At 41.5% G+C, this 14,936-nt stretch overlaps 2 protein-coding genes across 3 annotated transcripts; both read right to left on the reverse strand.

Annotated features, from left to right (window-relative positions):
• Positions 1–226: 226 nt before the first annotated feature.
• Positions 227–9,205, reverse strand: nherf2 (NHERF family PDZ scaffold protein 2). Its single transcript, XM_072463367.1, has 6 exons — positions 8,461–9,205; positions 7,612–7,953; positions 2,626–2,817; positions 1,970–2,123; positions 1,296–1,513; positions 227–1,222 (listed from the first exon to the last, which is right to left on the reverse strand). Exons 1-6 carry the CDS (start codon positions 8,665–8,667, stop codon positions 1,088–1,090), a joined length of 1,248 nt encoding a protein of 415 aa, XP_072319468.1. The 5' UTR covers positions 8,668–9,205; the 3' UTR covers positions 227–1,087.
• A 1,118-nt stretch (positions 9,206–10,323) lies between these two features.
• Positions 10,324–14,384, reverse strand: nthl1 (nth-like DNA glycosylase 1). 2 transcript variants are annotated; one of them, XM_072462285.1, is made up of 6 exons: positions 14,085–14,384; positions 13,135–13,397; positions 12,889–13,059; positions 12,412–12,571; positions 11,488–11,593; positions 10,324–10,654 (listed from the first exon to the last, which is right to left on the reverse strand). In XM_072462285.1, the coding sequence occupies exons 1-6, from the start codon at positions 14,347–14,349 to the stop codon at positions 10,339–10,341; spliced, it is 1,281 nt and encodes a 426-aa protein (XP_072318386.1). In that variant the 5' UTR covers positions 14,350–14,384; the 3' UTR covers positions 10,324–10,338. The 2 variants fall into 2 exon arrangements, with proteins under 2 accessions (XP_072318386.1, XP_072318385.1); XM_072462284.1 differs by having other exon boundaries at positions 13,135–13,395; positions 14,080–14,384.
• Between the last annotated feature and the right edge of the window lie 552 nt (positions 14,385–14,936).

Here is a 14,936-nt window from a genome sequence, read left to right on the forward strand (position 1 = left end):
AATCCCAGTGCAGCGTCTATCTGATTCAAAATCAGACTGCAATTACAAGCTTCACTTACATGGGATGCCATCTTTTATTTTCCATCACAATATGGGCTATAAAAGGCCAGCTAGTGGTGGGATGGAACTAGATACAAAGTGTATATTTTAATAAAAGTAGTAAAAGTAAATTTAAAGAAGTTTCTTCTGTACATTTTAGTGAAGAACATGTTATGTAACATGCTAGATTAGTTGTAATGATACTGGATCTGTTTCAGTTTTTACTCTGAGTAAGAAGAGAAGAGTTTTTGAGCACTTCCTCCCCTCATGCGTCCAACACAGATTGATGTAGGAACTGAGACCAGCCTTATATTCATATCTGTGTATCTGATATTGACACTGTGAGAAGGTCCTCATTGTTTGGAGTGTAAAATTTAGGACACAGGAGTCGAGCAACTTCATCTGAAGGACATGAGCTGGCTTTTCCTGTTTGTCTCCAGTACTTGTCCTTATTCTGCCTTTTGTTTGTCCACGTCCCAACAGATTTACTGTTGTCCTCATTTGTAGGGAGGAGCTCAATATAATAACAAACACCTTGTATGGCATTATAGTTTATTTCATATTGTTTGAAGCTTAATTACGAGAAAAACACCTTTTAACAATATTACTTTTTTCATTAGTTTAGAGTTCAGACATAATTTTCATCTTTACATCCTTCATTTAGATTGAATTATTATGGTGATGCACTGGCCAATGTAAATTCTAAAAACTACCTCACAAATATAGCTCTGATGATAATGTACACAAACACAGAACCACTGACATTTTTCACCAAAACTAGCATTACAAAGCTGATAAATGCTTGCATTGCTGCAGATACTGTAGCAGACACACAAGAGGGAAAGTGCATGGCCTATTTGTCCCTCACCCAAGTAACTCAACAAGAGCAACACTGTAGTTCATCAAAAGCCAGTTTCAGCCCTTGTTTTTCAGCTGAGCGTTTCTCAAATAACTTAAACCCATCTCATGATTTGACGCAGTTTCCAGATCATTCTGTCCTACTTCAAAGTAGGTATTTTATATGTCCATACCATTGAGTTTTGTGGATTCAAAAGTTATTGAACATTTCTTTCTTCTCCCTCCAGCCCATCGGAGGTGCGCTCTTCTTACGACTTTGGGGCACACATCGCAGGCTGCCATCTATGAAAGGGTCTAGCACACACCTGTCATCCTCATCTGGGACCTGCAACACAATATCACATTTGTTCCTTTGTGTCTTTGTTATTTTACCGTGCATACGCCTTTTCGCGCTGTACCTGAATGCTCATATCGGAGCTGCTGATCTCGGACTGTGTGGTGGAGCTTCGGGACGACTGGGACGCGGTGCTGCCGTTGGCTCGAGGAGAGGATTTGGGACTGATGGATCCGTCTGTTAGTGTGACGTTTATGATTGAAGAGTGTGACGGTGTGCGTTCGATGGTTGGAGACGGTGTTGGGGGGATGCTTTCAGTGGAAGCTTCGTCCACAAAAATGTCTGCAAAAGGTGTACATTAAATACATGTAATTTAAAGAATACATTTATCTTGACACAAATAATTAACACATTTATGTAGCTGATGAATTGCTGAGAGAAGTAAATTAGCAAGCTTTCAACGATTTCTGTTGGCTTGGCTTGCTACTAATAAAACTTGAATTGACACTCCATTGCACAATGTAGTTGCTCTATTTTCAATATTTGAAACAAAACAGAAAACGAAAAACACAGCATAGCGGCACAGGACCTCCAAAAACGTTCATAGCATAGGTCGCCCAACATACAGTGTGTTGTTTAGTCCAAAGTCTGTCAAATAGGTTCATTTTCAAATTGTGTCTTGAGGTCATTTGTTACTTACACATGAGTGATATAGAAAATATCTGTTGTCAGCAATTAAAGTTGTGATAGATGTATTGGTATTTAAAAACACAATATTGGCGTCTGCGTTTGACTGACCTTTGACATGGCAGGTCGTGGGTGTGATTCCCAGTCGCTGGAAAAACTCGTCAGTCTTAGGATCAACCACAAGGAGCTGCACTTCGTCGCCTCCAGCGCGGATAAAAGCCACCACCTCCGAGTGTTTGAGCCCATCAACGTTCAATCCATTAACCTGAGAAAGAGAAAACACAACGCTCTCAATATGACTGCATGATTTTTTGATTGTATTCATAGACCTACATCGAAATTTGCCCTTATTTGATTGAGCGTGTTTTTTAATTTTTGGTAGAACCGCAAACTGAAATGCTCTTCTCTTTAATTGATTGATAAAATAAGTTAGAAGCTTGTTTTTTTTATCCCACAGTGCCACATGCTCCCATCAAAAAACAAACCATAAATGATTTCCTTAATTCTCTATTTACTAAACCACCATTCACCTTTCGTACTTAAAAAAAAAACAAATTCACAGTGATTTAAATAGAGACACCTTTGGCCCAATCCCTGATCTTCTTGTTCTCATCAGTTCTCAAATAATTAAATCCTGATTTAATACAAATCCCCATTTGACCGTTACTATCAAATGCACTAGATTTTTTCTTCTTCATATCAATTTATCTTAACTAATCGCTCCAAGTCTCAAATGTCAAGTGTAGAATGTGTACATTTGAGTGTACCTCTACTATCCTGTCTCCAGGCCGGATGTCTGCTTGTTCGGCTGGAGAGCCAGGGTCTACTAATCGCACAAACTGTCCCGCCCTCTTCTTATAGCTATGAAGATGGAAGCCGTAGCCATTGTCACCCTTCAGCAGGTGACACAGACGAGGCAGGAGATTGGTGGTCGGCTCGGGCGAAGGCGCCACCTGCAACTGAGCAAACAAAATACATCATGTTTAGTCCACAAAAAATACAGAAGTAGTCGGGTAGAAGAAAAGGAATTGGTGGTGTACCCCTTCTGTCGCACATGTAGAAGAGAGACTTAAATTACTATCAGCATATCAAAATTATAAAAATATTTTGACAATATAAGCTACAAGCTCAACTGTAAATTTGTGTACATATTAAGCCTATTTTTTCTTTTCTTATTTTTTTTTTATCTTATAGCTTATTGTTATTTTCATCCCATAGCAAATTTAAACTGTTTCTCTTATTCATTGTTCATGTTATGTTGCACCGAATCACCAAGACAAGTTCCTATGTTTGTGAATTCTGTTCATTGACAATGGCAATAAACTCTTTCTGATTCTGATTCTGATACATCGATAAGCAAATGCATGCTTATAAAGGTGAAATAACAAAAAAATACCCAAATGACCAGTTGTTGGAGAAAATACGTGTTGCCCTTCTGTCATTAGGGAGTCACAGCCCAGTGTCAAGAAGGTTGTCCAATGTCCAACTGTAAATAACTGATTATTTGCAGTGGAAACTGGAAGATAATAAATGTAGCGAATCCAGCAACATGTAGCCAAAAAGCTAGTGTTAAAGGATAAGGATAAATCTGTTCATTTTTGCCCTACTAATCCGAGACCTTTTTAATCATGTAAAAAACAATAGACAGTGCTGTGTGAGAAAATAGAAATGGAATGGATGAAGCAGTGACAATTGGACATTTTTAGTTTGAACATGTCTAGAACTGTTTTTATGTTAGTTCTGTTAAAGTTATACCTCACTATTTTCATTTTTATTTTTTCGTTCCTTATTAAATATGTCATAATAAATAATAAATATTATACAACAAAGTAAGCAGACCCAAATAAATGTCCAGAGGAAACTGCATACAAATAATGTGGTAATGTAAACTAAATGTATGTACAAAGACACAGAAGCATGTGCTGAAAATATGTGCTGCACTGCGGCCTTGGGCAGTGGTTCCTAAACTGTGTGGGTTGTGTGAGATTTTAGAGAAATAGAAAATTGCATGTTGTCTTAAAATTATTGCTTGGATCTTTTTAAATATAAATGTATTGTTGAATGCATTAATGTTGGAGCAGGGCAAATGCGATGGATCATCCAAAGTCTCAGAGTACAGTTTCAAAAAGTTTGGGAACCACTGGCCTTGGGGATTGGTCGCAGGACGTATGCTATGTTCTGTGCATCGAGAGCTCGAATCCCAACAATTTGCTGATTGTCCTCCCCACTCTTGACACCCAATTCATCTTATTTTGTCCAAGCACCACCAATAAAAAAGGTTTAATTTTAAATGTCACTTCGAGTGTACCTTCGAGTGAAATATGTCCAATGTTTCAAATGAGGGTCAAATGCACTCTGATTACAAATTAAAAGCTCTTAATTAGAAAGCCGGACACCAAAACGTATCGTCACCCTCCGTAACCTTTTTTTAATCGCATTAAATGTTTCCATTCGTCCTTGATGAGCACCTGATTTTTTTATTAGGACGCTTTGATGCACTCCCACGTTTAGTCTAAATAAAAAAGGGTTGTTACCCTTCCTTCTTCAGTGTGTGTATATATATAGTACATGTGTGAGTATATTTAATGGCAATGCCCAGAAAAGGAAGAGCTGCATCAAGTAGATTATCCAATGTAAAAATCAAGACTAAATCAGTATGTAAATATGGTGCCATAACAACACAAATCAGTTTATTTTTGTTAAGACTAAATTTGCTAGTAACATGTTGAAAGCGTTCCTGTAGTACAACCTTTGTCCATTTGGGGGAATTATTTCAAAGACATAAATTTCCTTCCTTGAACCAACACCTTAACGTGGTGGAGGGGTTTGAGCGCCCGAATGATCCCAGGAGCTATGTTGTCGGGGGCTTCAAGCCCCTGGTAGGGTCCCCCAAGGTAAACAGGTCCTACATGACGGGTCAGACAAAGAGCGGTTCAGAAGCCCATTATGAAGCACAAAACAACAAGGCCAGTTACGTCGCCCGGATTGGCGTCACTGGGGCCCCATCCTGGAGCCAGGTCTGGGGTGGGTGCTCGACGGTGAGCGCCTGGTGGCCGGGTCTTTCAATCTCTGGACACAGTGACTAACTCTGGGGATATGGAATGTCACCTCGCTGGGGGGGAAAGAGCCTGAGCTTGTGCAGGAGGTTGAGCGATATCGACTAGATATAGTCGGCCTCACCTCCACGCACAGTTTGGGCTCTGGAACCCATCTCCTCGAGAGGGGCTGGAAGCTCCACCACTTCTCTGGTGTTGCCCGCGGGGAGAGGCGGCGGGCTGGTGTGGGCTTGCTTATAGCCCCTCAGCTCAGCCGCCACGTGTTGGAGTTCACCCCGGTGGACGAGAGGGTCGCGTCCCTTCGCCTTCGGTGGAGACTTGCTGACCTCGACTGGGGATGTCGTAGAACGGTGGAAGGAATACTTTGAGGATCTCCTTTATCCCACCGTCACGTCTTCCGAAGAGGAAGGAGAGACCGGGGACTCCATCACCCAAGCTGAAGTCACTGAGGTTGTTGGCAAACTCCTCAGTGGCAAGGCTCCGGGGGTGGATGAGATCCGCCCTGAGTACCTAAAGTCTCTGGATGTTGTAGGAGTGTCTTGGCTGACACGTCTCTGCAACATGGCGTGGCGGTCGGGGACCGTGCCTCTGGACTGGCAGACCGGGGTGGTGGTCCCTTTGTTCAGTGTTCCAACTACAGAGGGATCACACTCCCCGGTAAGGTCTATTCCAGGGTACTGGAGAGGTTCATGGGAGTTTGCCCAACCAGTCCACATGTGCTTTGTGGATCTGGAGAAGGCTTTCGACCATGTCCCTCGGGGTGTCCTTTGGGGGGTGCTCCGAGAATACGGGGCCCGGGGCCCTTTGCTCAGGGCTGTCCGGTCCCTGTATGACCGGAGCAGGAGCTGTGTTCGCATTGCCGGCAGTAAGTCAGATCTGTTCCCAGTGCATCAGCCAGGGCTGCCCTTTGTCACCGGTTCTGTTCATAGTTTTTATGGACAGAATTTCTAGGCGCAGTCGGGGGTCGGAGGGTGTCCGGTTTGGGGACCACATCTCATCTCTGCTGTTTGCAGACGATGTTGTCCTGATGGCTTCATCAAACCCGGACCTGCAACATGCACTGGGACGGTTTGCAGCCGAGTGTGAAGCGGCTGGGATGAGAATCAGCACCTCCAAATCCGAGGCCATGGTTCTCGACAAGAAAAAGGTGGCTTGCCCTCTCCAGGTGGGTGGGGAGTCCTTTCCCCAAGTGGAGGAGTTCAAGTATCTCGGGGTCTTGTTCACGAGTGAGGGAAGGATGGAGCGTGAGATTGACAGGCGGATCGGTGCAGCAGCTGCAGTGATGCAGTCGCTGCATCGGACTGTTGTGGTAAAGAAGGAGCTGAGTCGAAAGGCAAAGCTCTCGATTTACCAGTCAATCTACGTTCCTACCCTCACCTATGGTCATGAGCTTTGGGTAATGACCAAAAGGATAAGATAGCGGATACAAGCGGTCGAAATGAGTTTCCTCCGCCGGGTGGCTGGGCGCTCCCTTAGGAGCACGGAGTAGAGCTGCTGCTGCTAACTGAATTGAAAGAGGAAGATTTCAACACATCACTGAATAAAATAATTCGTGCAAAAGATTTCATGTTATGAAATTTTGACTGACATTTATGCCAAAGAAATGTGAGCGCAGTGCTGGCCAGTCTGGAGACAGCCTGTATTTACTGTGACCTGAACCAAACAGACGAGAGGCTGACGTGAGCTGCTGTTTCAAAAGATTCTGGAGCCCTTTGTTTTTAACCTAAACATGTGCTCATTATCATAACACAATTCTTGTTTTTTTCCAGTTGCTGCTGATGCTTAGTGTTATACATGGTCTGGTCATGAAGTTTGTTTTGCTGCATCTTCTCTTTGGTTCTGACTTTGAAACTGCAACATTTGGATGTCAGAGGTCAGAAGATTCCCATAGTGAGAAGTTCAGAAGTTTAGTGAGAACGATTATCTATAACTTGTATTATCTTTATCATTTGTAACATTTACACTATTGCAGAGTCACAATTAAACAACAATTAAGTATCGTTATTGCTCAACCTATGACTCCCAGTACAATGTCCTAAGAGCCATAAGAATATTCTTAAAAATACTAAACATGAAAAGTGATTGGATAAAGTTATGCTTGCTGCTTCAGAGGTATATATTATATCCACATGGGAAAGAAAGAATGCTGTTCTTGGATTTCCATCTCTTGCCCCTATTTTCCATAGACTGAAAAACAAGATCTTATCTCAGTAGGGATCTGAAATAGTCATACAATTTGACAAAACAGTACTTTGTGACAAGGCAGGAAACACGATCAGTGTACCGCACCTGCAGAGCTTTACCCGAGTTTGTCAGGTATTATCACACAGACAGGCCCCTTAGAAACAATGCGTACTGTATTCAGGATGCTCACACACTCACCTTTAATAAACTGTGAAACAATGGGTCTAAGTCTTGTGTGAAAGATTTGAAGGAAACTTAAGACTGCGAGAAAGTCTCTAAAACACTAATTACTGTGATTTTTGCCAGCTATTTGACAGAGGAGACTGGAATATGTGTTGAGAAAATGTCTCCTACCTTTTATCTACCTTGTTTATTGCAAATATTTTGCTGGTGGTTTAAGTCATACAACCTTAAAACTGGCAACAGACAGTCAACTGGTTTATAAGCCAAATCCAGATAAGCCCTGACCTCTCCAGTCACTGGAACCTGCCCCACTCCGACTGTGCAGCTCACCTCTGTTTCTGTGGTGATGCTTGAAGCCAAAGAGTTTCTTGAAGACTTCCCACCAGTGATCGTAGGAGTGGGAGAGTGGGAGATGGTGAGGGGGTGGTCTGAGGACAAGGTGTATGAGCGGTATGTTTTTGGGGACCTCACTCTGATCTCCCTCAGAAGGATGGGTGGGATGGGTGAGGAGCTGGGGGTGGGGGCAGGAGAGGGACGGGGGGACAGAGTGCCCATTTCAATGGCCAGATCCTCAGTGCAAGCCAAGCCGCGTCTGTGGAGGAAGTCATCAGTTTCTCTGTCCACCACCAGCAGTCGCGTGCGGAAGTCCACCTCCCGGATTTTGTCCACCACCTTTGAAAAAATAACATGTTAAGGACTAGACATTTTCAAATAACATCAAAATAGTTAAATTGAGTGGTGTGCCACACAATTGCTGCATTCCCAAATCCACAAATATTGTTTATTGCTGTTTACCTGTTGTTATACTTGTTAAATATATGCTTACCTAGGACGTGATTAACTGTATGTTGACAGATGCAAATGCTAATCTGAAGCTTTTTGAATATGGATCTTTTCAACTATTGACAATAGTTCATTTCTAAATCACATGGACTACTTTTAAAAATGTCCCAATGTCATCATGTCCGCCCAGTATGGCCTGCACATGACAGAGACAGAGACTTACAGTGATTCCGATTACACAAGACTAACACTGACCCATTTGGGCCCCCCTCCTTCTCCTCAGGCGAAGGAAAAGTTGTTGGACTGGTATACACTTATTGTTTATGTTTTATGTATTGCACTTTAGTAGTTTCCTACCTACAACCAAATATATATGTATATATTTATTTCACTCACTTCATTGTGCGTTGCGTTTTCCACATTTTCTCCATTGACCTCCACCACTCTGTCTCCTGCTTTAAGTCCAGCCAAGTCAGCGCAGGAACCTGGCTCCACATTCCGGATGAGCTGTCCGCCTTTCTTCCTCTCCCCGTGCAAGTGAAAGCCATATCCGCGCTTTCCTTTAGTGAGGTAACAGAGCCTCGGGCTCAACTCGCCCTCCATCGCCCGGGAATAGATAGAAACAGGTCAGAAGTGTCTCAAAGGAATAAATAGGTGCTTGGTCGCAGAACCGTATAAAATCTGTTAATCCAATGGAACACAATCATCATTATTTAGCATGATGTGAGTGCATGGTAGCAATTAAATAATCGAAAAAGTCTCCACGACACATGGATCAAGACGTTGTGTAAAATTTTAAAAATGAGTTTAATCCATTGTAAAAGTCTATGCACGTGCGAGCTTTAGCGCGCACCAAAGTGGTTCAAGTGTGCGTAAAACTGTGGCCAAAAGTTACAGACAGAGGCTGAATCGCGTCAATTGGTGGAATAATCCCAGAGATCAGAGATTAAGAAGCCTTTCCTGGCGCGTAACACCTCATTCGCAATGCCAGGCGTATGTTTGAGTCCGCAAATCCGACACGGTGCGAGAAATGAGTGAAGAGTCGTCAACAACAGAAGCGCGTCAATTTTGCGCAGACTTTACCACAACGCTCTGCGGTGGAAAACACACTGTGAGCCAAAATACAGCAAAGAGACTTAAAAAAACATGTCTTCATAAAGTCGTCAAATGTTCTATCCTTTGTCAGTGAGACTGTGACAGTGAGTCCCATGAGGTGACTGTGACTGCGCGGAAGTCCTCCTTATCCTCGCTCTATTACCTCTCTTCTCACAGCCGACCAATAAGTGGACAGTTGCGTCAAAGATGCATGGTAGGCTCTTAAGTGTGGTGACATAGGCTGCAGCCCATGGGAGCTGCTCGAGGAATTTAGGACAAGTTACTCTGGGTGTGTGCTTTTGATATTTAAACCAGGTATAGAGGACAAAACATTCGGTGGGAACAGGACTGCAACTAAATATGGGTGCTGCATAGACACCTTTGACTTTTTATGTACTTGTACGTTTTGACTGGTTTATGAAGTCATGAATTATGATGTATATCTGTAGGTCTAGAGGTGAGGAAAAAACAAAACAAACATGTTAAAGGAGACATGCCATGTTTTTTGTGTACTATAGTATAGAGCTATAACATACATAGATCATCATTTTACTGTAAAAACTGGAACATTGATACAAAAATGTCAAATAATAGAAGCCGGTCCATTGACTTCCTGTTCAAAACTGCAGAACTGATAAACCCCACCTCTTCATAGTGATGTTTCACTGTAACAAGCAGCAGATTTACATGTTTTTATTTTGTCATTCAGTCTTCATTATTTTGTCATTCAGTCTTCATTTTTTAAATATTCACAACCAAGTACAGGAATGTGGTAAAATAGGATTTTTCTTTGCACTAAATTGTAGGACAATACAGGATTGATAACTCAAACATGCAGGAATTAAACAAAATACTACTTTGAATTTAGCATAATATGATTTAGCAGAATATCTCCAGGTTAAGTACTTTATAATAACAGGTTTTACTAGTAATACTTGGACTAGAACTGTTTATCCATATCCTGGTGTGACTGGTGGCATTAAGCAAACAGACAGAAGTTGTACACGAACTGGCACACCTAATGCAGACCGTATATGCCACTAATTACACAACATCTACTGATTTGTGATAGAACAAGGAAATAAAGAAAACACATGCCTAGTTATTTTAGTTTTTATTTTGTAAAAGAATATAAAACGCTTACAATATAAAAATATTTGCCATTCTTAAATTAATCAATCAACTAGAGGTATGACTCAATGGTAAAGTTAATTTTTTAGATTTACTTTCTTTTTCATTATTATTATTGTGCTCCTTTGGTAAAAAAGGGGCATCAGGAGGTGAAGGCTCAACTTTACCGGGTTGAGTTTTTGTTTTGTGGGAGGCCGGGCTGAGCATGCGTGGAGATCCGGATTTGGGTCTCTTCACTGGGGATGCTTTGTGCGCAGAGGGACAATTGTGCTGGTTCAGACACACGGAGCACAGCGGGTTGACCGGTAAACAGACCTGCTGCCCAAAACCAACCAGCAGCCAGTTTATCTCACTCCACAGCTCCCTACAACAAGCACATTTAACATTAAGGTTGCCTTTTGGTTACATGATGCTGCACCTCATTCTCTCCAAATACCACTGAGACGTGATCAGCTGAGCATCGCACATCTCCATGACAACGCACTTCAAGCAAACAGAGCAGCGTGAATGTGCACGCACACACTAACTTTCACTTTCCCCAGTGCTGTACGCACCGTGAGAGTAATTCGCAGAGGTTGATCCAAAGTTGATCCAATTTGCCTCGTCAGATGCAGGTTGCAAACGGCAAATACACTGCATTTTTTTTTATCAAAGTACTTTAACCTTTAACGCAGACTGCGCAGTGATGTGCTTATCACTTCCCACCCACCAAGGTTAGCCCTAGGTCAGTTGCTTTCACACTACACTCGCTCCGCTCCAGACTGCGGGAGAAGCCGCCCCGGGACCACCGGAGCGCTTGTTTACTGCTCTTCAGAATGCGTCTGACATGACTGGGACAGTCGCACTGTTCTCGGAGCTCCTTTACGCCAACCTAACTAGTGGCAATGTGAAAACGACCTACTAGTCGTCATTTCATTTCAAATTGTGCTCATTTTAGTCCTGATGTGGGCTTGGTTGTTCTAGTCCTTGTTAAGTCCTGATCTTGTCCAGGTTTAGTTCCACACAAAGTATTTACATGAGTATTTTTTGGTACTACCATAATATTTAGAGGTAATCATATTCAACTCTCCCCCTTCAAAGTGCAATTGATTATTGCCCAAATAAAACCAATGGAGAGAGCAGAGCCAAATGTGATTACGGCTGTTTTCAGTTGCAGTGTGTTGGGTTGATTTGATCTTGACGTGGTCATCCTGTTACCTGGGCAACCACTCTTCCAGGGCCTTGCGCGTCTCCTCCGGGTTCTTGGTTGTTTTTTTGAGCCAACCCAATCTATTTGAGATACGATGCACATGTGTGTCCACTCCTGAGACAAGATCAACCACAGAAAACAAAGATTAAAAGTTTACAAAAACACCATACAGACTAGGGACTGGGGCAACATATTGGAGGCTTTCTAAGCTTCTGCTCAAGGTTGATGACACAAATAGCTTTACAACATTGGCAAATGTGTTTCATTCCTTCTCAGGTTTATACAAACTTTTTTGATCCACAAGAGCAATTACTCAGGTCACAATAGCTCTAAAAATATAATTACAATTTGTAAGTAGTAATTCAAATTCTGAAAAACTGAATAATTGTGTTATAATCTTGTTTTATTGTTTATTTCATAGTTTGTTTGGGCTTTTTGTGCATCACAGTTCTACGTACAAAGTTTACAATGCTCAAAAGAAGTAGGGTGATGGAAAAAAAAAGAGTGTATTAACTCAACTTGACTGAATATTTAAACGTTCTAATTCTATAGTCAGACACTTTCAGCCACTTAGTTCTTATAGGTGAGGAACTTAGATCTTGGCACTGCTATGCACGAAAACGCCTAGTGTGTCACATTGTATGAACAAATAAGTGCGTGTGATGGTGTTTGGTGGTTGGAGAAGCTTCTGTCAGTGTGGCCCTATAGGAAAAAAATAATAATACCCATAATGCCATTTTCCACACTATAAGGCGCACTTAAAAGCCTTTAATATTCACAAAAAACGACTTCAATCCAGTGCGTTTTATAATCCAGTGCGCCGTAAATATGGATTCATTGTGGAAAATAGACCATACATTGACAGTGCGTTTACGAATCCAGTGCGCCCGTTCTACATAATATATTTCTGTTTGCATGTAGTGTGTTCCTACCAATGCCAGACACCTGGTCCCATGCAATGTCCATAGCGAGGTGGGCCATCTTTGGTCCAACTCCAGGCAAACGGACCAAACCGTCAACGCTGTTTGGAATGTCCCCGCCAAACTCCTTTCGCAGCATGGCAGACGTCAGCTTTAGATACTTTACTTTCCTCTGCAGGACAGGAAATATACAATAGCGTAAAGCAGGGGTGGCTTGCGGGCCAAAACTGGACATTTGCTTTAGGCACGTCTAAATTTACTCTTTCAAAGGCTAATTTCTCTGTGAATAAGCGTCAGATTATAATAAAACATGCACCATTTTACAGCTTAACATGATTATGGATGCGAAGGAACCCTCCGTTTTAGGCTATGCTTTTAATATAATTTGGCCCCCTGGAAAATATAATTGGAGACCCCTTGCGTAAAGTATGCAGGATTTGTTCTCATTGATAAATATAAAAGCACAAATAAAAATCCAAAGAACATTACCCTCCAAAACCCGACTGGATGAATCAGTTTTCCAAGCGTTTCATCGTCAGTTCCAAGTACGTTTTCCACAGTGCATCCGTGTGCTCGTAGTCGCCCCATTGCACCTGCTGTCACCTGGTCTTTGGTTTGACTGGACAGCATTAGAGACACCAACACCTGAAAGCGTTTTACCTGTGGATGATGAACAGAATTGAAACCATATTTGAATATAACTGTACTTTGTGTAAATGATAAAACTGCTCATACCTGTGCAGGGGCATCATGGTCATAGCATTTCTCTGCTCCCATGTTATCAACAGGTGCGTCTCGACCACTTCTCATTTCTCTTATGTGTTCAAGTTGTTTCTTCCACTCTGCAGGCTCCCAGTGCTCTGTTCTCATCTGTGTAACATCCTCATCCTTCACGTATTCTACCTTCAGCTGTCTCCTTCTGCGATTGCTTGAGGACAAAGGTTCAATGTCTGTTTTTGGATGAAGAACATCTTGTGTTGGATGTTCAGGGCAACACTCTGCAACAACAAAATAAAGATAATAAAAATAAAAACATTACTTTGTTGCTTATTTTGCAATATTTAACAAAGGTATTGGCCGTTTTGGATCCAGCCCATTACATTAAGTTGATTTGAACTTACATTGTATTGACTCACAAGGGAAATTTCTTGAACACAGTAGTTCAAAAGCGATATTAAATAGTTATTAAGAACTATAAATATACAATATAATCAAGCTAAGATAAGCCTTTATTTGTCCACACATGGGGAAATTCCGTTGTTGCAACGCAAGTAGATACAGAAGAAAAGAACAGATAACTTATAGGAAGCTTTAAAAAAAACTCTTAATAGAAAAACTCTTATAAACAGAAACTCTTATAAACAAAACTCCGATAGACAGAACCTCTCATATTCTTAATAAGGAATAGAGGGAAAAAAATAAAAAGATAAAATAAAAATAGCTAGCATGAGACAAATAATACTAATAATATATATAAAAAATAAAAAATAAAGACAAAATATACTAATAATAGTGGTAAAGTAAACACTCTTATTTACATCAGTTATATGCACATGAGTATGACAGTAATTGCACATGAATATGACGGTATAAGATGGAGTAAAGAGAACATAATAGTATTAGTCACTCAAATGCTTTGCCATCAGAATCTGATTTGATGGGGTTAGAGCTGATATAAACATCACCTGAAGATACTGAAGAGGGTGGTTTCCCTGATATTTTCGCTTTTGGCTCCTCCAGCTTCACGACCACAGGCTCAGTTTTGATCCTGTGCCGTTTGGAGCGAAGGCAGGACAAAGCATGGGACAAACCAGGATCTTGTGCGCCATTGCGAGTAACAACAGACCTCTTCGGAAAATACGGAGACGTCATTGTAAAATTTCGTACTGCCGTGTAGATCGTGCACATGGATTCAGCTGCAGACAGAGGCAGATAAACATGGCCTGTCATTGGACAATGCAGTCACGAGGGACAGCTCTTTCGCAACACTTCACTTCAAATACCACGGCGTAGTTTTGAGGTTCCTTTAAGAGGGGGAGAAAATTAGGAACAGGTATGGAGGGCTTTATTTTCATTTTTGGTTGATACTAGTGTAATTATTCGATCGTAGCCTAGCACTTATTAACGCGATGCAAACTGATACACTAGGTGGCGACATGCACATTTTTACCCCCACTACCTTTTTTGTAGTCCGACAGAAGAAGAATTTATGACTAACTTTTAACAATATATTGCCGATTTATCACTATATTGCTGTTAATTAATTACAAAATTTGCGAATAATACCCTCGAGTTCGATGATAGCCCTTCTCTCGTGCAGTGTGGAGAAATCATCAATGTGTGTGGCAGAACTAAACTAACAAACTAACGTTAGCATAGCTTTAGCGGCTAGTTACTATACTTTCCACGTTCATAACATGAGTAGTGTAACGTTACTTGCCTTGAGAAATATGCGTTAAGAAATATGCATTCATAGAATTAACGCAAAAGAGATACAACACCTTGTACCCCCATGGATGTAATATAATAGATCCGTG

This window comes from Eucyclogobius newberryi, unplaced genomic scaffold, assembly GCF_026437365.1.
Source record: "Eucyclogobius newberryi isolate DKJ021-1_F unplaced genomic scaffold, fEucNew1.0.hap1 SCAF_4, whole genome shotgun sequence".
NCBI classification, from domain to species: Eukaryota; Metazoa; Chordata; class Actinopteri; order Gobiiformes; family Gobiidae; genus Eucyclogobius; species Eucyclogobius newberryi.